Source organism: Rhizoctonia solani, chromosome 4 (assembly GCF_016906535.1).
Source record: "Rhizoctonia solani chromosome 4, complete sequence".
Taxonomy (NCBI): domain Eukaryota; kingdom Fungi; phylum Basidiomycota; class Agaricomycetes; order Cantharellales; family Ceratobasidiaceae; genus Rhizoctonia; species Rhizoctonia solani.
In genome coordinates, this window is record NC_057373.1 from 1,864,891 (window position 1) to 1,887,154 (window position 22,264).

The 22,264-nt window shown below is 49.0% G+C and overlaps 12 protein-coding genes across 12 annotated transcripts; 8 read left to right on the top strand and 4 right to left on the bottom strand.

Moving 5' to 3' along the window:
• Positions 1–35: 35 nt before the first annotated feature.
• RhiXN_00604 (Conidiation protein 6) lies at positions 36–480 on the top strand (the record flags this gene model as incomplete). The annotated part of the gene is made up of 3 exons (XM_043320423.1): positions 36–170; positions 253–321; positions 391–480. 3 exons carry the CDS (start codon positions 36–38, stop codon positions 478–480), a joined length of 294 nt encoding a protein of 97 aa, XP_043179435.1.
• A 292-nt stretch (positions 481–772) lies between these two features.
• Positions 773–3,669, bottom strand: RhiXN_00605 (ATP synthase subunit D; the record flags this gene model as incomplete). Its single annotated transcript, XM_043320424.1, has 11 exons — positions 773–944; positions 995–1,087; positions 1,145–1,673; positions 1,721–1,826; positions 1,878–2,382; positions 2,837–2,870; positions 2,926–3,007; positions 3,065–3,169; positions 3,236–3,462; positions 3,528–3,567; positions 3,640–3,669. 11 exons carry the CDS (start codon positions 3,667–3,669, stop codon positions 773–775), a joined length of 1,923 nt encoding a protein of 640 aa, XP_043179436.1.
• Positions 3,670–4,201: 532 nt separating this feature from the next.
• Positions 4,202–6,038, bottom strand: RhiXN_00606 (Adaptor complexes medium subunit family; the record flags this gene model as incomplete). Its single annotated transcript, XM_043320425.1, has 11 exons — positions 4,202–4,367; positions 4,418–4,485; positions 4,536–4,732; positions 4,785–4,945; positions 5,000–5,072; positions 5,128–5,189; positions 5,239–5,361; positions 5,415–5,533; positions 5,584–5,696; positions 5,750–5,946; positions 6,007–6,038. 11 exons carry the CDS (start codon positions 6,036–6,038, stop codon positions 4,202–4,204), a joined length of 1,311 nt encoding a protein of 436 aa, XP_043179437.1.
• A 398-nt stretch (positions 6,039–6,436) lies between these two features.
• Positions 6,437–8,269, top strand: RhiXN_00607 (uncharacterized protein; the record flags this gene model as incomplete). The annotated part of the gene is made up of 5 exons (XM_043320426.1): positions 6,437–7,612; positions 7,667–7,765; positions 7,816–7,874; positions 7,924–8,103; positions 8,158–8,269. The coding sequence occupies 5 exons, from the start codon at positions 6,437–6,439 to the stop codon at positions 8,267–8,269; spliced, it is 1,626 nt and encodes a 541-aa protein (XP_043179438.1).
• Positions 8,270–9,096: 827 nt separating this feature from the next.
• On the top strand, positions 9,097–11,003 carry RhiXN_00608 (acyltransferase; the record flags this gene model as incomplete). The annotated part of the gene is made up of 6 exons (XM_043320427.1): positions 9,097–9,103; positions 9,260–9,481; positions 9,537–9,624; positions 9,678–9,748; positions 9,913–10,223; positions 10,293–11,003. 6 exons carry the CDS (start codon positions 9,097–9,099, stop codon positions 11,001–11,003), a joined length of 1,410 nt encoding a protein of 469 aa, XP_043179439.1.
• A 620-nt stretch (positions 11,004–11,623) lies between these two features.
• On the top strand, positions 11,624–13,575 carry RhiXN_00609 (hexokinase; the record flags this gene model as incomplete). The annotated part of the gene is made up of 11 exons (XM_043320428.1): positions 11,624–11,850; positions 11,913–11,948; positions 12,005–12,111; positions 12,162–12,252; positions 12,313–12,472; positions 12,520–12,708; positions 12,758–12,816; positions 12,867–12,904; positions 12,957–13,299; positions 13,362–13,483; positions 13,538–13,575. The coding sequence occupies 11 exons, from the start codon at positions 11,624–11,626 to the stop codon at positions 13,573–13,575; spliced, it is 1,410 nt and encodes a 469-aa protein (XP_043179440.1).
• A 751-nt stretch (positions 13,576–14,326) lies between these two features.
• On the top strand, positions 14,327–16,283 carry RhiXN_00610 (aldehyde dehydrogenase family protein; the record flags this gene model as incomplete). Its single annotated transcript, XM_043320429.1, has 8 exons — positions 14,327–14,700; positions 14,755–14,899; positions 14,950–15,287; positions 15,339–15,545; positions 15,610–15,740; positions 15,814–15,985; positions 16,041–16,080; positions 16,137–16,283. 8 exons carry the CDS (start codon positions 14,327–14,329, stop codon positions 16,281–16,283), a joined length of 1,554 nt encoding a protein of 517 aa, XP_043179441.1.
• Positions 16,284–16,494: 211 nt separating this feature from the next.
• On the bottom strand, positions 16,495–17,809 carry RhiXN_00611 (Transcription initiation factor TFIID subunit A; the record flags this gene model as incomplete). Its single annotated transcript, XM_043320430.1, has 6 exons — positions 16,495–16,634; positions 16,699–16,773; positions 16,870–16,942; positions 16,994–17,260; positions 17,307–17,417; positions 17,462–17,809. The coding sequence occupies 6 exons, from the start codon at positions 17,807–17,809 to the stop codon at positions 16,495–16,497; spliced, it is 1,014 nt and encodes a 337-aa protein (XP_043179442.1).
• Positions 17,810–17,931: 122 nt separating this feature from the next.
• Positions 17,932–18,360, top strand: RhiXN_00612 (uncharacterized protein; the record flags this gene model as incomplete). The annotated part of the gene is made up of 5 exons (XM_043320431.1): positions 17,932–18,023; positions 18,081–18,118; positions 18,168–18,197; positions 18,246–18,280; positions 18,331–18,360. 5 exons carry the CDS (start codon positions 17,932–17,934, stop codon positions 18,358–18,360), a joined length of 225 nt encoding a protein of 74 aa, XP_043179443.1.
• A 128-nt stretch (positions 18,361–18,488) lies between these two features.
• Positions 18,489–18,963, bottom strand: RhiXN_00613 (dolichyl-diphosphooligosaccharide--protein glycosyltransferase subunit dad-1; the record flags this gene model as incomplete). Its single annotated transcript, XM_043320432.1, has 3 exons — positions 18,489–18,555; positions 18,605–18,703; positions 18,755–18,963. 3 exons carry the CDS (start codon positions 18,961–18,963, stop codon positions 18,489–18,491), a joined length of 375 nt encoding a protein of 124 aa, XP_043179444.1.
• Positions 18,964–19,120: 157 nt separating this feature from the next.
• Positions 19,121–20,258, top strand: RhiXN_00614 (superoxide dismutase, Fe-Mn family; the record flags this gene model as incomplete). The annotated part of the gene is made up of 4 exons (XM_043320433.1): positions 19,121–19,131; positions 19,187–19,356; positions 19,406–19,530; positions 19,581–20,258. 4 exons carry the CDS (start codon positions 19,121–19,123, stop codon positions 20,256–20,258), a joined length of 984 nt encoding a protein of 327 aa, XP_043179445.1.
• A 168-nt stretch (positions 20,259–20,426) lies between these two features.
• Positions 20,427–22,050, top strand: RhiXN_00615 (inositol phosphorylceramide synthase catalytic subunit aur1; the record flags this gene model as incomplete). Its single annotated transcript, XM_043320434.1, has 3 exons — positions 20,427–21,072; positions 21,119–21,332; positions 21,381–22,050. The coding sequence occupies 3 exons, from the start codon at positions 20,427–20,429 to the stop codon at positions 22,048–22,050; spliced, it is 1,530 nt and encodes a 509-aa protein (XP_043179446.1).
• Positions 22,051–22,264: the final 214 nt, after the last annotated feature.

Sequence of the window (22,264 nt, forward strand, 5' to 3'; positions counted from 1 at the left end):
CCCATTTCAAGCTTACAACGCATACACACATAACCATGTTCGGCACTCGCTCCCGTTCTCGCACAACGCGCCACACGACCCACCACTCGACTAGGACGCGCTCGACACACCAGCGCCGCGGGCTATTCAATCATAAGAAGAACCCGAACCGCCGTGCAGCAGGGTACAAAGTAAGTCAAGTCAAGTCCCAAGCGAATAAACCCCTAGGGTGCCAAGGTAGAATTGTATACTGATACACCCTCACTCTTCTAGGCTGCACTATCGAACCCAAACACGACGCACGAAGGACGTAAACACGCCAAGCGCGAACTTAAGCGAATGGTAAGCTAACGCCATTTTTCGGGTTGAGAGGGCAGTTTTTTGATGTCGGAGGGGGTGATGTCATTGTAGGGTCGCGGAAACGAGACACATGTGTCCCTGGGAACCCGCATCAAACGCGCTCTTGGAATTCGGTCGACCCCTCGTCGGCACCAATACTAATGAATTACACGGGAAAATGATCTGACTGTTGTATTGTCTGTATTTTTATACCCACTGTATTGATAACCCTGAATGAATGCGACTCAAGTGATCCCACGTGCTTGGCAACCGGTTAACGAAAAGCATGCACATCGTAATAATATTAGAGAGCAATGTTCAAGTTTAGGGTAACGACAGTGAGGTGGGACAGGAACGAGAAGAAAAAGAGTCTTTTGGCCAAGGCAGAAAAATGGAGGGAAAAAGTCCTTGGCGACAAAAACGCCATGACAAGAGAAAAAGGGAAAAAAGGAGTTCAGTCTGGGGAAGAAGATCGGTGCACACAAGTCATGTTTAAGAGTTTGTCTATAGCCGAGCTAGGCCGAGGCGCAGTCGTGAATTTGTAGAGATGTGACAAGATTGACACCGGACGTTTATCGGCGGAGGTTGTCGTCGCTGCCTGCGTGAGGGACCGAACCATATCCTCCCTGACCAGTGAACGAGGACTGGTTGTAGGTCGGGGTTCGGCATTGCGAACTGACCCGTAGCCTTGCGAGTCAACCTGAAGATTCGAGCGAGAACGGCCATAATCTCGGAGGCGACGTCATCGCCATATTGTTCGGCGAGTTGTCTGAGGAGACGCGCTTATCAAAACGAGACCGAGGAAACCAGAATAAGGAAAACTTACTGAGCATAGTTGTCCATAATGACGGCCATGGAGTTGAGATCGAGACGGTAGGCCTTGGGCATCATGCCCTTACCGAAGCGGTAGGTAACGTGGTTGGCGCAGAGCAAGGAACCGACCATGCATGCTAGCTGGAGAGGAACGAGGGCAAAGGCAACGGTGTACCAGGAAGTGAGGACCTTGCGCTCAAAGCGGAGGTATTCGCCCTTGCAGCCGGGAAGAGGAGAGCGCGAATAGCAGGTCTGGGAGATGGTAGCTTCAACATAGGGGCTAAAGTAGCCACAGCAGTGAAGCTGATTTTGAATGCGCAGACGGCCAGTGAGACCGATGCCAGTGGACCATTGGGCGTTGATCTTTCCCTCGAGGTTGAATGTCTTCTTCTTGTATGTTACGTAACCGGGGGCAACGAGCAAGCCAAAGGTGATCCAGAGGAAGAGGGTGTAGACGGCAAGGAAGGCTCGGTTGTTGAGCAAAATGCCGGACCAGCCAATGACAGAAGTGAGAAGGCCGAAAGAGGCGGCGACGGTAGAGACTGCGGAAATTATGTCATAATTGATGAGGATTGGCTTGGCGACTTACGGATTAGCTCGGTTGTGTTGCCGACGCGAACAATGTCAGCATGTGTCCAGACGTTGAACCATGTCAAGAGACAGAAAATGAGGCCGGTGAGGGTGTAGATGGTGAGCTGGAGAGGAGTGAGCACAAAGGGAAAATGATAATAATAATAGTTACTTACGAGGATGTTGAGAATAAAGAGAATCCACTTGAAGCGGTTCCAGCGCAATCGGGGCTTCTTGTTGCTGGACCAGCCTGGGCCGCTGCCAAACTGGACGCCCTCGTAGTCCTCGTCGTCACGGTCGGCCATGCGGTTGTGTCCCTGGCCGAACGCATCGAGTCCTCCACCGCGCTTGGGCTCGGCGCCTTTTGCGCCCTTGCGGTTGTGAATGCCAGGGCTGTGGGGGCGCGAGAACTTGGCGGGAACATAGTTGATAGACAACGAGGCCGAGTCTCGGAAGTTCTTTTGGGACGCAGACGGCGATGCTGACCCATTCGACGCTACCGATTGGCGCTTAGCAAACGGTGCACTGGGCGGTGCAAGATCGTTCCCAGCCATGAGGATCGGTGTACGTGTAACGAGGGGCGAGGCAGATGTGGGCGGCGGCGAGGGAGAGGTGTATGCAGAGATGGTAAAGCCAGATACCCCAGAGGATACGGTGCGCCGGTGAGGGTGGGTCGAGAGTCTGCAAACACAGGTAAGTGCTCGTGATGGCTCAAAAAGAGAGTGACGGGTTCAAGTCAACGTTCCAACTGGCGCCGACACACAGGGCCCACCCTTGTCGATCGGCCAAGAAATCCAATATCACGATATTTATATAAAACAATCTAATCACTCACGATGTTCCGCTGTAGTAGTGGTTGTGGTTCCCAAACCCCATCTACACTATAAATACTTTACAACATACAAACAAAATACACACACAGACGAGGTCGGATTCAACTCGTTTTTCCGATTCCGTCCTTCCTCCCTCCATCAAGACCCCAGCCAGTCCACGGCCGTCCCCGCCCTCTGTTCCGCTTTCGTGAACAGCCACGTCCCACGTCACGCGCTCACACAGTTACTGCATACACCTGGTTTTCTATTTTTACTCCGCAATACACTAATTCCATTCTGTACCGAGTAACTACCCTCTTTACACCATCGATAGGTCTCCAAACTTCTCCTTGTACCCTGCCGAGCAACACATCAGTCAATTCAAATCAGCACCTTTATCCAAATCACCTACCCGGGACAGAGAACTTCCCCTTTTTCATCATCGTCTCGACCGTCTTGACGATCTCGGGCCGTGCCTGTGCGACATCCTCCACCTACAACCAACCGCCATCAGATTCCCCCAATTCCCACAACTTCTGCATGATACTCACCGTGAGGTCCTCAAAGGGCCTGGCCTCTTCAATATTCGCCAACGTCTTTTGGAGATTGCCCAACTCTTCGTCAATCTTGACCGACGTTTCTTCAGCTTTAGCGACCTAGTTTTTTCCAGCACACCAATCAATCGTCCGTTCTCCCTTCTACTATAAAAAATATGCACTAACCGCCTTGGCCTCGAACGCCTCGATAGCCTTGACGTGCTCGTTCACATCATAGCTCACCGGCTTGAACTCGCGCAAGATCCGCTCGGCCTCGTCCACAACCGCTTGGTTCTTGAGCACCGAACGGTAATGCGCGATATTCACAGTGGTGGGCTGCGTTGCGTAAAGACTGTGCACCCGTTGGGCTTCAGAGTGACGTTTCCTGAACGCTTGGAGGGACGCGACAGTTTCTGCCCGTGGATTAGTTCGAATTAGTAATGGTGGGTATAATCGACCAATATGCACTCGTACGTACCCTTTCCAAGTCCAAGAGACCCATAGATGCGAGTCCAGTCCTACCCAAACCCGCGTGAGCCGATCCGAAATGACAAACTTTTTTGGTTAATGAGCGGATTGGGGGTGCTTACGATGGCAGCAGCAAGACTCTTCGAGGCCATTTCTACAATGACTAGTGTGTTAGTTTAGGCCAGTTTGGGTGATTATATTGGACTTGCTTGGAGTAGATCTGTGGTGGGATTTTACGGTAGGGGTTGTCGGTGGCACTGCTATTCTTTGGTCCTGTCCCGATATCATCACGTGAAGACTGCCCCCGGTCTGTCCCGATTTGTGTCAAGGATAAATTAAATTATTGTCCTCCAGCTTGGAAAATGCGTGGTGGTGATAAACTTGAAATTTATAACCAGTAGCTAGTTCGACCTGAACTATAGCAGGGTACTTCTGAGTCCATATAGCCTACTCTATGTTGAGGTCATATTAATTGGCGTTGATATATAACTATTGTATGCGCCTTTTAAATAAAGCTGATCAAGCCGCAGGTATTGCATGCAGTTGACTCCAGAAATCTTTCAATGCGTTGCCGCAGTGCCAAGTCCAGCAAAGATCATTTCAACATGAATTATATGATCCGGCAACACATTAGCTCCTTGGTTGGTGTCTACCCCAACACCCAAACGGCTCTACAGTATATATCTACCAACGGTACTCGATTCGAGCTTCAACAGAGGACCTAACTCCTTTATATGGCTTATAGCTCTCTCCGCTAACTCGCAATTGGTCGATCTTGGCCATTGAAAGCGAATGCTGAGGAATCTCAAAGGTTACTATGAAAGATCTTGATGGTTTGGGTGTCTTATCACTAATTATTTCCGTATTAGAGGTCATTCAATAAGGTAAATGCACACGAACCTAGAGGTAAAGGTTCCCTTTAAATGTTGCGTCATACTGGTCAAAGAGGGAATTTCCCACTTCAACGTCTATACAATATTTAATCATCTTACTTGAAGTCCAAACGTGATCTTCATACCTTGGTCTGAGGGTCATACCCCCACCTAACACTACCACCGTTTACACTCAATGCGCCAAAACCGCCTCCAGCTGATTGTCCTCCAGAGCCCGTGTGGGCACAATCAGCACCCATAGCAGAATCTCCAAGCCTTAATTCGATACAGACTTTCTCGAGCATCTTGGATGATCGAGCCGTGGCGGTAATTTCGAAAGCGCCTATTAAATGCGTCAGTCGAAAAGAAGTGTGCCAAGGTAAAAGCTCCCTTACCACCATGCTCATGTAATGAGACGCTGGATTTAAGATTGATAGGAAGCGGAGGGGGTGCCGCCGGGTTTGGAGATGGAACAGGGAGTTGGTATGTGAGGAGAGTAAAGTTTCCATCTGGGGGTACGAAAGAAAGCTGGTTGGTTTGAAGAAACTTTTGTAGCCTGTTAAAATCCTTTAATTGAAGATTCACAGGTGGAGTGTAGGCAGATGACTACCTGACACAGGGATGGAAGGAGTAGTCGCGTAGTGCTTTGCTGTTGGATAACGAGAACGAGAGGTCCGGGGTTCCTGGACAACATTAAATTGAAGTTTGAGCATACCAAGTAGAAGGTCCATTACTTACCAGAAAGGTTGGATTTACATAGAATCTTGCCCCACACGTTACTTGCTACAACGTTTCCACTCCTGCAAGAATCGATATAATGGATGAAGACTGATTGGTTGAACCGCTTACCGATTAACAGTAGCCTCGAGCTCTTCAACGATATCAAAGTAAATCTCATTGTTGTTATATCTTAGCCCTGCTTTACGCCAAGGAATAGGAGAAGAGAATGGTGCAGGCGCAGCTGAAGAGAGTCTGGGGTATCTCTCAGTCTCCCATTTTACAGTTGGAATCCCAATTTCACCCACCCCGAGACACCTGTGGCCGCAAGTATCTTGTTCAGTAAGGATGGCGGAAGAACGATATCCCTCAGAGCGTTCGACTCTGTCGTGAGAGGATACCCTTCATCGAGCATTTCTTCAAGTAACTTGAGGCCAATTAATAAAACAATCAAAGGAAATGACCCATGCGCCCCACCTGGTAGACAACATCAAAATTATCCTTTAGTGAAGCTGTACTAAGCTCTCCCAGGTACTCCTGTAAAATCTGAACAACCGCATCCAAGAACGAGAAGACAAACAGCGGATCGACTGTGGAAGGTCAGATGCCTAGGCCTATATCGAATCAAATCAAGACACATTACCATCTCCCCTTACAGGGCATAATATATGGAGTCCCCCTGCGCTCCGATGGCAACAAACGCTGTTTTCTCCAGAATCAACATAAAGAACGGGGTCTATCGCTAATCCATTCTTCTCGCGTGCTGAGGTAAATGCATCCACATGCAAGAGTGTGTACGATGGAGGTAGAGTTCGAAACGCAGTTTGGATTATAGGTCGGCTAAGAATCGACTGACATGTTTCAGGCAGAGCCAGCGAATTCGCAGAATCAGGCACCTACTTGTTTTTGTCCAAGATAATTAGCCCATCCATCGATGACAGGGTGGTGGCAAGTGATGTGTGTTCACGGTCACGTGACTAGAGGCGTGTTAGGTTGTTGCCGAAGTTGGATTCCCATATACCGTTTCAGCTGCCGGCTAGTTGTTAGCTCTGGGTGTAGTTTATTTTGTATTCTCGCCTTTTTGGATATAGGGATCTTGAGTCATTTTTTGGATGCAACGTAAACGCTCCGGTGCATCTCCAAATGTACGGTTCGCGAGTCAGGCGAGCTCTAGACGAACCACAATAACATCAATTACAGAAGGTACGGATCATTATGGTAGAAGACGAATAGCCTCTAATGCATTGAAATAATCAGAGGGATCGTCTGCTCGCACGTCTTCCATTGATGTTGCCCCTGTAGATGCTGCTGGCCGGCCGATATACGAAATATGGGAGCCCCAGAAGAGACGGTATTGGAACACTATAACAATGAGCAAGAAAAAGGAGGAACCAGTGCGGGAACCAAACTTGGTAAGATTGTAGCAGCAGTAGTGCGCTCAAGATACACTGGTGGATCAGTATACCTTCCTCGATTCAGCCGCTCTAGTCTCGCTCGAACCCGCTCGGTGGTATCTGAATCCGATGTCACCAGCGTTTCCCCCCACGAAGTTTCTCGAGACGTACATAAAATTGGGTTACCTATGCGGACAACTACTGTGCCGCCCGCTTCCGCTAGACCACCACTATCGACCCGGACTCAACCCCCTCCCTCTCGCGTCACACCCCCTGTACCACGCTCAGTCTCTCAACCTACCGTTCCGCTTGCTCGTAGACCGACTCTCCCTGCAGCTGCCCCCAAGCCTGCTCTCAGACCTAGCACACCTCCTCGGGCTCCCGCCATAACTCCAGCCCTCAGTGCGATCCCAGTTTCAGCTCCCAAGCCTACCCCTGCCCATGCCCATGCTCCTAAGCCTATTCCTGTTGCTAGACCAGCCCCTACACCCACTTCAGCCATTACACCTGCCCCGGCTCCTAAGCCTACCCCGTTTTCTAGATATACCCCACCTTCCATCTCAGCTCCTACTAAACCAATTCCCCCTAAACCAACTCAGATTACAAGGCCAACTCCTACTGCTAAGCCGGTGCTAATCCCTAAACCAACTTCAATTCCTAAATCAACTCTAGCTCCCATACCTACAACAGCTTCCACCTCTCCCGTTTCTCCTGTGTCTCCTACCCAATCCTCAACTTCTCGAACGCTTGCAAGCGCACTCGCTCCCTCGACCACGAATCCGTTAGGTGCTACATCGCCCATTAGCGAAAACACGTACAGAGTTTGGCGGGGGTCACTTGCAAAACCTCGGAACCTTCGATATCCAACCAGCCCGTATACCCAGATGATCAATAATGCAGCATATAAACCACAGGTGCTTCCACCTCCTGGTACAATTATTGAAAGCAGCGGGGAGGGAATAATGCGTGCCGAACGAGCCCTCTATGCAGAATTGAGTATCAGGCCGGTAGATGAGAGGATATATTGGACAATGCCACCTGATCATGACGAACGGGTACGGAACCGTATTCGAGATGTGGACAAAGCATCACGAGAATTGGCATTATATGGAGTATGTACACATTCCTGAGTTGCTGTTTGAACAAGACCTAAACCCTTGGGCTAGCTTGACATGTACTTGGCTCTTGGCGTCAAAGGAGCCATTATGACTAACGCAGGCTATCATGCACCCGAATGGCCCGATAGCCCAGCTTACGATTGGATTGTATGTATGCTCTCATGCTGGTCCACCTGGGACTAACCAATTTGGCCCAGACGTTCGATGATGCCCGCAAAACTGGCGACAAGGTCCTTCAAGAAAGTATTGCCTTCACGTATGTCTGACCATTTTCACTTCAATTCATACTAATCCTCGTAACCAAGAGATCCCTCGAAAACTACCCTTGTTTTTATATTTCTGATGTCGCGGTCCGGAGAAAGTATGGCTATCTGGAGGCGTAAATTTACTGTTCCACCCAGTGAACAACTAGCACGAAATCTCGAACTTCGAAAGGTGGCTTATGAAGCACAAAAACGGGGCCAAGTTTATGAAATTGATTTAAGGTATGTTTTGTGCCTATGACCTATTTGGACAATGCTGAGCTCAAGCCTGTCAAGTCCCCAAACGATGGTCGTAGAGGAGGACGCTTGGATACTTGTCGTTCCGGAGGGCAAGGAAAAGAAGCAACGCAAGTTCCCGTGGTTCAAAATTGATTGGGGAAGCCTGTGATGATAGCATGAATGAAGCTCGCTTGGTAACTTATGATTTTGCTTTCTTGTTTGACATGTACGCATATATGTCTAGCTATAAGATGAACGTTTAGTCGTGTGAATAGATGCGCTTTTAATATTAGCCATTGTTGATTGCTATAAAACACCTTCAAAACAGTATATCACGGATTTGGTTAAATTGACTAATTATCCTAACTATTCGCATGTTAGAGGGAGTGCGTAAACGCGATAGAATAAATGTTGAAAAAAATAGTCTAATAAATGACTTAAGTGTGGTAACTCAAATTAACCCCACACCTTCACGTGAGTTATGCGACCGCCGTTATGATATCCCTCGAACGGCATCTGGCGCATTTCAATACCAACCCTCACGATACCACCGACCAGTCTCATTAGCGCTGGTATATTGAAATCAGGAGCAACCATATTGCCCAAAATAGAACTACGACTACTCTAGTACGTGTTGATAAGAAAGCCTGGTTCCATGAGCCAGGCCAAGAAACCGGAAATCAAGCCAACCCCTTGGACATACTTCTTTGTACGGTGAGTATAGCTGGGCATGGATCCTCCGGGACACTCTAACCCAATACCAGGCTTCTCTTCAAGGTCGGCTTCGCACATTTATATTGATAAACTGCCACCTCATAGAATGCCATTGCCCTGTAGTTTGTACTCAAGGTTTTTTATGGGACAATAGTAGTCGAAAATGAACACTTCATACCTAAAAATGGCGATGCATGGTGAGTTTCTGCTTTGACATTGGATTTATACTCATTGAATATGGCGGCAGTATTGTATGTGCGAATCATAGTAATTCATTGACCGATGCACTGTGAGTGAATAAATAATATATTTCCCTTCAACTAAAAATTTTTCCCAGTGTCCTTGTTGCTTCTATTTCATCTAAGGCAAGCACATATTTACACATTTGACCCAATCCGCTAGTTTTTAACCCGGGTTCAGAGACGCAACTTGCTGCGACTGACAGCCAAAGATACTCAGTTTGGGAAACTAACATTTCAGTCATGGTTGATCGAGAGCGCGGGGACTCTCCCTATCAAGCGACGGAAAGACCATGCTGAAGGAGAAGCGGATAATACTGTTGTAATGGGGGCTCTAGTCAAAGCACTAGAAGAAGGTGACGCGATTTGTTTGTTCCCTGAAGGCATGAGCCGTTACCATCCCAGTGTCGCTCCTATGAAAACTGGAGGTAAGCCCAAACATACAGTACTTATTAGAGTATACCATATCTCATTCATTGTCAGTTGCTCGTATCGCATCTGACGTCCTAACCCAACAAAAGGATAACCCTGACTTCTGTATCACTCTGCTAACATGCTCTATAACATATATGTAAGTGCACTTACGAGATAAGCAGGATTGAATTCGAAGTCACTACCTTCCAGGCATCGGGAGCATTTCCGGAGTGACGTGCTGGTTTCGTTTAACCCACCCTTGAAATTAACCCCCAAAGCACGTATATTGTTAGGAGTGACGCATACCCAACTGACTATTGGCAGTTCAAATAGACTCATCCAAGCCTATTAAATTGTTCACCAAATGAACCTTCTACTACCCAGCACGCAGTGCGCTCATTGACCACATTTCTCTACGACCAGATCACCCAAGGAACAATTACAGCCCCGTCATGGAAGATTATTCGAACAGCCAAAGCAGCATCGAGAATTTACGTTCCACTTGGAACAGGCATGGGGTTAGGAGACTGGGTCCGTGTCGTGGGGCGCTTCGCTGGCGAGGCTGGTTTTGGTGGAGTAGGAAAAGTGCGAAGTCGAAAACCAAGTTTGCATAGCTCTGCATCATCGATCGGAAAATCTGGGATAATCAGTGCTGAATGGCAGCCAGGTCCATCCGAAGAGGAGGCCGTGGTAGAAAATATGGAGCACAGCTCAATTAGTGACGAATTTGTAGAGACCTTGGCCCGGGACATTCAGGTGCGCTTTCTCCAGTGTTTCTCCGACACCCTAGACTTAATGTTATCGCTTGGCTCTCAGTTATATCAGTCCCATCTCGAACGGCTAGGGCTGAAGGACTTCCGAGTACTCCAGTATAATACCCTATCTCGCCGACGTATCGCCTCTCGTATACTGATACGCATTCCTCTAATTGTGGCACTTGGTACTCTCGCGCTTCCCGGGTTGGCACTTTGGCTTCCTGTATTTGCCACAGTGGCTTACTTCACCAAAAAGCACAAGCAAACCGGTCCAGTTTGGGATACATATGATGAGATATCCCAGACCAAACTAATATACGGTCTCGCAGCAGGAGCAATAACATGGCTCATCGCGTGTGTCGTCACTTTTCCTTTTGCTCCTGCGACCGCGTTACTTGTTCCCGGCGTTATGTGGATGGCACTTCGATGGACCGAGGATCTTGTCGCAGGCGTTCGTTCTGTTGTCGCATTGGCTCGACTACTTCTCGTCGGAAAGCCAGAGATGAACAAGACGCTTCTATGGCGCGGAGATATCCATGCCCGTGTCATGAAATTGGCTATCGAACGACTTGAGCTCCCCGCAAACCCGGAGGAGTTCTTTTCGACGAAGAAATCTCCCGGGCCACGTTGGGACACGAAAGGAGGGGCTGACAAGGGTCGTACTCAGGGGCTATGGGCTAGAGGTACCCGTTACTTCTCGTTGCGTCGGCGAAGAAAGCGTGATTGGAATGAAACAATGAGGTGGTATGACCAGACATATTTCCCTGACGATGAATTGTGATGTTTTGACCGATACTGTGATTTGTGCCAAATGATCTCAGTTGCAATGACGCTCACTGTTCTTCTGCCGTGACTCTCGGGGAACGTGTGATTAGTTTTTGGTCGAAATTCTGACTATATGCGTTAGATCGGGCAGAATAGTTGCGATCTAATTCAAGATCCAATATTGCGGTTCCTAAATATAATATGCCCTTTCCTTGCGACTTTCTCCGAAGAAATATTATGTCTACCGAAAAATCCAAGCTGATCGATTGCTTGTATTGGACAATGTAATGAGGTACCCCCTCGTCTCCGTTGAGAGGATTCCAGTAAGTCTTGGAAATTCCCACGCCTCTGAAATCAGAATGACGTGAGTATATTATGGTGGTTCATCACAACCACCGCACACGACAGGCGACCTTCTCTCTACACTGACTCACATTTTTGACACGAATATTGAATTGAGTCAACCGTTTGCGTAAGTGGTGCTTGAATATTACACTTTGCTATACAATTCTAATGCACTCTCAGAATAACGCCCTTCCGCCTTTTAGTTTAGGACAGTGTAAGGATCAACGGTTATGTATACTATACATCTCCTTTACTCACCAGTGATCGGATATCTTCAGATCAAGATACATCATGCCGCCCCCACCATCCTGGTCATCTCAAGTCTCTGGAGCCGTTCCAGAGACCACCCGAAAGGCCATGGCCAGCATCGAGGAGTCCTTCTTCCTGAGCGAGGACAAGCTCAAAGCAATTGAAGCTAAATTCGTTGAAGACTTCAGGCTAGGGTATAGCAAGTATGGAGAGGCCATGGCCATGATCCCGACGTTTGTGACCGGTGTCCCGAATGGATCAGAAACTGGGTATGCGTACACAGGATATATGCGATCGCCTATCGGGCACTAACCTCTGACCATGTTAACAGAACCTTCCTTGCGGTAGATCTCGGCGGAACAAACTTGTATGTACAGCAACGACCTACATTTTTCAAGGCGTCAGCTCATTTTTAAAACATAGGCGAGTTTGTGAAGTCATTTTACAAGGGAATGGCAAGTTCGACCTGCGAGCACAAAAGTTCAAGGTATCCACTGAACTGAAGACTGGAACTGCAACCGCCCTTTTCGGTAGGCGCTTGTCTTACTCCGCCTTACTTAGGCTCAACAGCATCTTTAAGATTACATCGCAAGCTGCGTTGATGCATTTTTGAACGAATCAAGTCATGCATCTTCTTCGGATGACGTCCTGTCGCTCGGTTTGACATTCAGGTAGGTCAATTAATTCTATATTTGACACGATTGCACATCTAAGCTTGCCAATATTACTAGCTTCCCAGTCGAACAAACTGCACTTGACAGGGGGAAGATTCTTACCTGGACAAAAGGTTTCTCTGCGACTGGTGCTGTTGGTCACGACGTTGTAGTGCTCTTGCAAGATGCGCTGGATCGCAAGAATTTGCACGTGAAATGCACTGCACTGGTGAACGATGTAGGTCCGACCTCCCACGATGCTTGACCCGACTCACTGAGGAGTAGACTGTCGGAACTCTTTTGTCCCATGCATATGCTACCGGAGGTTGCCTATTGGGAGCTATCTTCGGAACCGGCACGAACGGTGCATTTGTCGAGAAAACCGCTAGCTTTACCAAAATGGGTAGTGCTTTGTCAGAAGTCAAGTCGGAATACATGGTTGTAAACACAGAGTGGGGTGCTTTTGACAACGAGGTGTGTTCCTTATACTTTCAATCATACACGAGTCCTAAAGACCATTTAGCGGGCTGTGCTCGATGTCACACCGTTCGATAACAAACTGGATCGGGAAAGTATCAATCCGTAAGTACGATCAAGGATCGAATACTCAGGCTCTAATCTGGTACCTCCAGACGATTCCAATGCTTCGAAAAATTGATTTCTGGAATGTGTAAGCCTCTGCCTACTATCGAGACTCTGTGCAAATACTAACTCGTTACTAGACCTTGGAGAGATCACCCGCAACATCCTGCTCTACCTAATCGACAATAATATGCTCTTCTCTGGCCGCTCAACCGCCGAGCTCAACAAGCACTACGGGTTTGATACTGCATTGATGTCTGCGATTGAGTCCGATACTTCCACAGACTTGAGTCAAACACGGCAAACCCTCGTCAAAGAGCTGAACTTGGAGGATAAGTGGATCAAGAGGGCCGACCTTGAGATTGTCCGCTGGGCGTGTCAGTGCGTCGGAACTCGAGCTGCTCTACTTAGCGGTGTAGCGGTAGCAGCGACGATCAAGCAGACTGGGGTAACGAAGGATATTTCGGTCGGAATTGATGGAAGGTATGCCATTCGTAATCGCCGAGCTTCGCTTGATATTAAACCTGCAACGTTTGGGTTACAAGTTTGTTCGAATTCTACCCCAATTTCGAGCAACGACTTCGTTTATCTCTTCAACTTCTCGTTGGCCCCGAAATTGAGAAAGAGGTCAAGATTGGGCGTGCAAAGGATGGAAGTGGCGTTGGAGGTAAGTTGAATATCTATTTACTAAACTAAATTGGGCTAAAATGCGCGGTTTCAGCCGCTCTATGCGCGCTCCAGGCATCAAAGCAAGCTTAACGCTTTTGAGTGATCTCCCACATTACTTGGACTTGTATAATATTAGCTTTACCCAAATGAAAGTCAATTTACAATTGATGTACTTGAATCAGTTGAACAGCTCTTGTATTTATCATTCTCTGAAAGGTGATGAGGCGGTAAAGTAGAGTATAGTATGCTGGGACACCCTCCCCAAAGGGACTCATTACGTCCATATGTACCGCACCAGGCTAATCAGGCACAGAGGATGTCCGTAAGAACCTTGTTGGCTACCTTATGATGCGGAATAGGCAACCCATTATGGTGCCTAAGAACTTATCTCTGTCCAGTCCCTTTGTAGACCCTATGGAGTCTGCCCCCGTGGATCTGTAACATGCACATCAGCACTCGTTCTTTGGAGCCGATTCGCCATCCTGGGACTGGTGCGTGTGCAGCCAGAATGGAGGAAATGGCTATTTGTTTTTTCTCGCTTCATCGCTATACTCCACGGCTAGTCCTTCATTTATCACTATCTAGATCCCTTTCATCTATGCACTCACTCTATCTGCTGTATAGATCATTTCAAGGCAAGAGGGACAGGAATTCAGATCATCAAAGAGGGTTCTAGGTCCTGAATTTATCCGTCGTCTACTCGCCGAGAAATCACGATCGCGATTCGTGAAGGGCAGGACATTGCCGGGAGACATGCTAGCGCTGAATATACCAAGCTCAAGCTATAAAATGATCAAGGAAAAAATGCGTACACCAAACTTTCCGTCCTAGTACACCCGCTATGCCTTCTACCCACATCCACCAGATCCAATCCACTCCGATCACATACTATGCAGGCTATCGCCAGGCTTTACGCGACTCGTTTCGAAAAGGGATTCCTCGTCCTGTCGAATACCGCCAAAGGCAACTTGCACAGCTTGCATACATGCTACAGGACAACCATGCGCGCTTTACCGATGCGTTGTACCAAGATTTAGGAAAACCCGCGCTCGAGGTGTACTTGGCCGAAATTGGAGCCGCGTTGAACGGCGCGTTGAAAGCAGCTAGGGAGGTCGCCAACTGGGCCACCCCACAAGACGTCCAGACAGACGACATGTGGAAACCATTCGGGCCGAAGATTTACAAAGCCGCGAAGGGTGTTGTGTTGATCATAGGGTGAGCAATGATGTACCGCCTGTATGCCGTAGCGTATTGATAATATTTTGCCAGGCCTTCAAACTATCCGTGCATTCTTACTCTCCAGCCGCTTACGGGCGCGATTGCTTCGGGATGTTGTGCCGTGGTTAAACCTAGTGAACTCACTCCGACATACGCAAACCTCTTGGCCGAGCTCCTTCCTCAATATCTTGATTCGGTGAGTTTGCTTCTTTCCCTGAAGTATCTAGATGTGCTCACATCGTGTAGTCCTGCTACCGCATAGTCAACGGCTCCATTCCCGAAACCACTGCTCTTCTGGAGCTCAAATGGGACCACATCTTCTACACGGGTTCTGCCGTAGTTGCCAAAGTCATCGCTACGGCCGCTGCCAAGCACCTCACCCCGTGCTCTCTTGAACTGGGTGGCAAATGCGCGGCCGTGATCGATCCGAACGTTCCGGCCGATGATGAAGATTATGTCCTGCGCGCTGCGAAGCGCATCTTATGGGGAAAAACTCAGCATGCGGGACAGGTCTGTGTTTCAGCAGATTATGTACTTGTAAAGGAGAGTATGGTGGATGAAATCGTGGAGGCCTTTAGGACTGTGTGAGTATTGGGCCTGATAGAGTCGCGTTGCTTGGATTGACTGGGCCACAGGTCAAAGCAATTCTATCCTGACGGGGCACTTGCAAAGGATGCGAGCTACTCTTCCATTCTGAATCGCGCCCATTTGGCTCGCCACGAGAAGCTCCTTGCCGATACCAAAGGCAAAATCGTCATTGGCGGCCAAGTAGACGAAACGAGGCTCAAGCTCGAGCCTACGGTTGTCGTTCTTGAAGATAGGCAAGACGTACTGATGCAAACGTATGTCGAGTTTTGGCTCACACGAAAGAGCGAAATAAACAAGTGCTAATGTCTGGACTCCCAGCGAAATATTCGGCCCTATTCTACCAATCGTCCCTGTGCAAGACATAGACGACGCGATCGAGTTTATCAACGATATGCCCGAAGCTCTAGCGCTCTACGTCTTCTCCGCAGACCAAGCTGTCAAATCTCGCTGTAAGTTTGCTCGCCTTTTTTTTTTTTTGTTCAATCCCGTTCCTGTTTCTCACTCCGTCCCCCTCCCCCTCAGTCATCAATGAAACACTCTCCGGATCGATCGTGTTCAACGACACGTACCAGCAACTCGGGGTGACGAACCTTCCGTTCGGATGCGTCGGTGCGAGCGGGTACGGGTACCAAGGCGGGAAGTTCACCTACGACGGCTTTACGCATCTGAGGAGTTCGATTGATGTACCTAAAGAGTGGGTTGCACATTCTGTGATATAAAGGAGTGTACTAATGCGGGGGTATTGATAGGGCTGAACCGCACATCTCCATTCGCTACCCCCCGTACAGTGTGAGTACCGTGGTTATTTTGAGAGATGTACAAGAGTCTGACCGGTTGTTGTACAGGAGCAAGCAACGAACATCTTTTTCGGAGCTGTCAAGCAACCTATTCCGTTCGAACGTATCCCTCCCATCACTACAAATGGGGTGGAGACAAATGGAAAGAAGGTCGAAACAAGTGGAAACGGTCGTGCGACAGTACTCGCCGCGTGAACCCAGACAAGACCAAGATTCCTGTCGACCCATACCACACACATGTAATAAAGCTGTATCATTTTGGATGTACGATGACCAAATATATTAAAACTACAACTACAATGTCATGAAAGCGGCAGGGTGCGTGTAAAAGACACATATAACACAATGGGTCTATGTATCAATCGGGGCTTACATTCAAACGACAAGATAAAATGTCCAAGAATTATCAGGCAGGTCGAGACGCAGCGTCGCGTACAGCCGCCAGGCGAGATGCACGAAGTGTCGCCGGGTCGGTTGCACGATGGCGGCTCTTGCGGGCTGCAGGAAGCGGTGCAATGGGTTTGGAGATGGCATTTGTGACCGAGGCTAGATTGTTTGGTTCGGGTCATCAATCCCGGGTTTTCGTGACTATGACGGGTATGATACGTACCTTGGGCAGCTGTCGCAGTTGCATGTCGTGTCTCGTCAGTTGCGAATCCGGGTATGTGGAGGTCGTAGTTTTTCTCTATAGAAAAAGTTCATGTTTAGATGCGAAATGATAGGATAGGAATGTGCTCGCCTAGATGAAGTTGCAAGTCTTTGACTTCAAGTGTGTCCGAACCTCGATGTTTGGCCACACGACACGCAAATTGGGTGACTGATTCTATAAAGTCGTCTGCAGCTTGTAACAAAAACTACAGAACTATTATCAAATGAACGAGGAGCAGTAGATAAAGCGGTCTCACCTGTTCAGCATCGGGATCCACCCTGACGTCTGATTCGAAACCGTATACCAAGTCCTTCAAGGCTCGTCGAGGTACAGGGGCAGGTCCAGTTGGAGCAGCAGGTGCATACGCAGGAGCCGTGGCAGCATATTGTGGGAGCAGCTGGCCGGAAAGAACAGGGACAGGGCGAGACCATGACTGTTGTGTCGCGGGTGGATAGGTCGCTGCTGGTGTGGTGGCCGCGGGTTTGGCCGCCGTTTGAGCCATGGTGGCCGGGGCGGCTGTTGGCTGGAGAAAGTATGAGATGGGTAACGGGTAACGGAGGGAGACATACCTGTGGTGTGCCGGCTGGCCTGGGTGGGGCTGTGGTTAGTGGGCGTGGTGTGGTCGCTGCTGGAGTAGGCTGTTGGTTTCCAGGAGCGACAATGCCAGCGAGTGTTTTCAACTGCAGCAAATTAGTCTTGTTCAGTATGAGCTGTATATACTCACCTGTGCCATCTGACTCTCTGTCAATGTTCCCTGCTTTGCCAGATTCATGATCTGTGTCATATGCGGCGCCAGAGCAGCAGCAATCTGGGCAGAGTGAGTCGCCGAAGCTGGGGTCTTTAACAAATTGCTGAGATTAGCTTGAATAGTGTTCAGAGTCGGTTGGACATTGCTCGCCGCTGCAGCAGGGACCGGGGTTGCCGTGTTCGCCGTACTTGTCGTGCCCACTGTGTTCGTCGTCGCAGCTGGTCTTGACGCTGCAGTTGGTGTCGGCTGATACAATGTCCCACCCACATTCACAGGAGTCGCCGGCGCTTGTTGTTGTTCGTTGCCGTTGGTGTTGCTCGCCATCGCGCCGCGGCGGTCGAGTCTAGTCCAAAGCAAACAGTCCAATTGCCAATCAAACTAAGCGCCTGGATGGCGATGCCCTTGTGCTACCATCTTTCGACCATCACCATCCACTGACACACGATATGTTTGGACTCGGCAGTTTGTTCCGTTTGGGTGTCGAGGCTGCATTGCTGTCTGCTTTCTTGGCTGGTGTCCAGAGATCCACTGGTATAACGTGAGCCACGGCCAAATTGACTGCGGTGGATCGTTAAGTTGTTAATGCGCATTGCAGTCCTAATCTCAACAGAATCAAGAACAAGGATATAAGGAGTATATATGCTCCCAAAGAGTATTGTCCAATGCTGACATTTGGTAACAGACGTCTTGAAACAATACTTGGAGTTTGGAGGTAACTGATCGCTCATGGTCTTGATTCGGTCCACTGATCTTAATTCAGAATATACGTTTGACTTTGCTGTCGTCTTCTTTGGGGTAAGTAACCTCACTCTCCTGTCTCATCGCTCGACTGACATGTAACCCAGCGCTCCGAATACTTCGAGAGGAAGCGATGAATTAACCGCATCCATTAACAGTGGCCTGTAACGACGATGCAAGCACACCCAAGCCAGCCTATTATGCTGGATGATAGTATTTTGTATTACCACTTCACTCAATCTAACGTGTAACAACTCGAATGCATTTATCCCAAAAAGTTGAATACGAAAAAGTGCAGCACTATTGACCCGAGGCAAAAGTCTGCGAATGCTCTAGGCGACAGTTGAGTATAGGTGCATATAATAGAGATTATGGGCTTACCGCTCTGGCGATACATCCTTGAAATGGGCTCGGTTTTCTGGGTTAACTTGAGACCTCAATGAAGCGGTCAATACGAATTGGCCAATCGTGCTCCCGAAGCTATATGCCCATGTTAGCTAGCGTAAACCCACATTCAGCATTGGTACTAACCCAGACAAGAACGCGTTAAAGGGATAGTTGGTAACAAGTATGCAATATAGGAACTGCACAATGCCCGAAATCATAATGAACACCAAAAAGGCGTCAATCAGTTTCAACCTATCGGGCGTGTCCTTTTGATATGCCTTCCATAGCTGCTGTACAGCATTGGTCGTAGATACGGCCCCAGTCTGGGCGTTGGCGATTTTTGGAGGAGGCATCGAGTCGGGTATGGGAGTAAAGTGCGAGTGCTGCGCCCGTGTCGACGTGGAGAAGCACGTGACTTGCGATTACACAATCGAGGATTTATCTCAGCGCCTTTTTCGCAGCGATCATTAGTCTCTAGGTATTTATATTCCTCGTGCAAATGATGAACCGATGCTTGGTTCGTTCGTTGCGTTCTGTACGGACTTGCAGACCTACTCCAGCTCGGTATTTCCCTAGACATGTTTCCACCTCGGCGGACCAACCTAATGTTGAGCTGCATGTGAGGCGAGAGTTGGAGTATCCTCTCGAGGGTGGTGTAGGAGAATTTCTTACCCCCGAAGGATTGAGGACGATTGCTGTGGAATGGCAGGAAGGCTTGCTTAATAGATTGAACGAGGAGGTCAAAGGTATGCAATTTCGTCGATGAATGCGGTCTGGTTAGTTAACAATATACAGATACTGAGCTCGCGGGGCAGAGTGTTATGCAAACTCTCATTAACACATCCACTCAGAAGAGCGCAAGCCTCGCGTTCGTGTATGCAAGTCAAGCATTAAACAATAGTTTCTTTCTCGACAACCTGGTAAGTTCAATTAATCTGCATAAAATCTCAAATTAAATTACATATCACAGAGACCTCTTGCTCAAAACGAAACATCACACGAAGCCAACATCTCCCCTGCTCTCCTTCAAAGGATCAAACTCGATTTTGGCAGTCTAACACATCTCAAATCGACCGTGTCTGCCGCCGCGCTGGGAATGAGTTCCTCCGGTTGGGTATGGCTCGTTCAGGATGCTAGTGGTGCGCTTGGAGTCGTACCCACATTCGGAGCTGGTACCGTCCTCGTACGAAACAGGAAGCATAGGGCCCCGACATTTACTGCCATCGTCGGCGAATCGTCCGACCCAAGAAATATCCCAAGCTCCTCTGCCTCTCCTCAAACCCCATCTGCGGCATCCCCCTTGACCGGAAGCACGGTTCCACGAACTTCTCAGAAACTCACCACCGATAAATCTCGCACCCCGCCCTCTAGAGAATACGCAATTGGATCATCCTATTCCCAAGGACCTTCGTACAACCCAGGCGATATTAATAATATCCTTGGTCAGTCACACATTACCGACTTTACAAAGATCGGTGATGTTCTGAGTCCGTTGTTCTGCATCTCGGTACACGAGCACGCATGGATGTCAAGTGGGTATGGTGTATGGGGTAAAGAGCCCTACCTGAAGAAATTCTGGACCGCGCTCGACTGGGAGAAAGTGAGCAGGACATACGAGTACTGGCTGGGCTCTACTGTTCAACATTAGCTGTAACTTGTATCCATAAAATAACACACATATGACGCATCTTCATCACTCGATAAATTTCAGAGCCAGAGGTGGCCCGGGGTCCAAGTTCAGCGGTTAAGCGCCAAGAGGACCGTGGTAAGCGGACTCCCACCACCTCTTTCCGCTCCCTTTACTGTGCTTTCTACCATGCCCTCGCCAACACGGAGGGCTGTTCCTCGGTTCCTGTGGTATATTTACCAGGACTTCCTCAACGCCGCAGCCGGACTCAATTATTCATTCTCCCCCTCGGTGACGTTTGCCAAATTCCGCGCACACAAGTTTACATGGACAGAAATCGGCGAATATGGATTCTTAACTGTCCTTGCGACCTTTTGGGTGACGATTATGACGGCTCCCCCCTTTCCGTATAAGCTGATGATTCCGATGCTATACACTACGGGTATTATTATCCCGTTTACCAGTCAGTTCCTTGTTCCCGCGACACCGGTATTAGCATGGGTTATCACTTTCTTCTCGTCGCGATTTATCCCTACCGAATGGCGACCGTCGATCTCCGTTTCGTTGCTTCCGACACTCGAATCGGTTCTTTATGGTGGAAATATTTCGGATATCCTCACGCGCTATACGAACCCTGTGCTCGACGTTCTCGCGTGGTTGCCGTATGGTGTTATCCACTTTACAGCACCATTTGTGGTTGCAATCGCATTGTGGCTTTGGAGAGGGAATGCAGGAAAGGGCAACAATGAAGCACTCAAGTTTTGGGCGAGGGCATTTGGATATATGAACCTTGCTGGGGTCTTGATCCAGATCGTCTTTCCATGCGCGCCTCCTTGTACGTGCATCATCCGCCCGCTAATCTCTTACTGACCTTGGACCAGGGTACGAACTTATATACGGTCTTACACCCGCCAATTATTCGATTCACGGCGCGGCCGGCGGTCTAGCTCGAATTGATGCGCTGTTTCATTCAAATGGGTACCAGACAACGTTTTCAGCTTCACCCGTCGTATTTGGGGCTTTCCCGAGCTTGCATTCTGGTTGTGCGACAATGGAGGCTTTATTCATTAGCCATTTTTTCCCCAAGCTTCGTCGGTGAGTATCAGTTGCGATCAGTGAATCCTGACTAACACGCAGCAACAGCTACATCTGGTGCTATGCTGCCTTGCTATACTGGGCAACTATGTATCTGACCCACCACTACCTCATCGACGTTGTTGGCGGAACTTGTCTCACCGTATTCATGTTCTACTTTTTCCTCCCTCCAACCTTGCGCACACCCTACGACTCTCCATCACCTTTTGCCTCGACCAAAATGAGTTCCGTGTTTGCAAACGGAGCCTCTGGATCAGGTTACAGCGGAATCGGGCGCGGCGGCCGCTCTAAACATGAACAATATGATGAAGAACGCGGACCTTGGCGTTCTGGCTCACCTGCCTCTTCATCGGGATCCCACCGCTCAGGAGAGGCACCACCTCCATCCGGCGTTCCATTCCTTCCCCGCGGGTCGGGGACAGGCGTCCGTGGCCAACGAGCGCATAAGCACACTGCTTCGATCGCGAGCTTGATTCGCGCCGACGAACGGGTGGACGAAGGCTGGAGTCCGGTCGGGGCAGGCCCCAACGGGACGCCGAGAGCGTTTGCGTTCCCGCGTGGATCGGAGGATAACGGCCGGGTAGGGCATTCGAGAGGAGGAAGTTTGGGGAGGGTGATTGGTGAACTTGTGCCCCCCGCCGTCGCTGAGCAGGATCCTGCGTCGGGACGGGCGAGCCCGAGGATCAGGTCGCCTCAGGTTGGAGGTACGGAACATTAGGTGGTAGTTGGGATACCTCTTTTACTTTTGTGTATATGCACCCAGTGATAATACATATCTAATTTTAAGATTGAGTACAAATATGCTTCTGAAGACCAGGTGCTTGATACTTTAGCTTCGGAGCCTCGTCCGGGTGGCACGAACTACCGGGTTTAAGATTTAGACTTGGCTCGGGGTTAACTCGAACCTCGTTTCAGGCCGTACGGCATAGAGC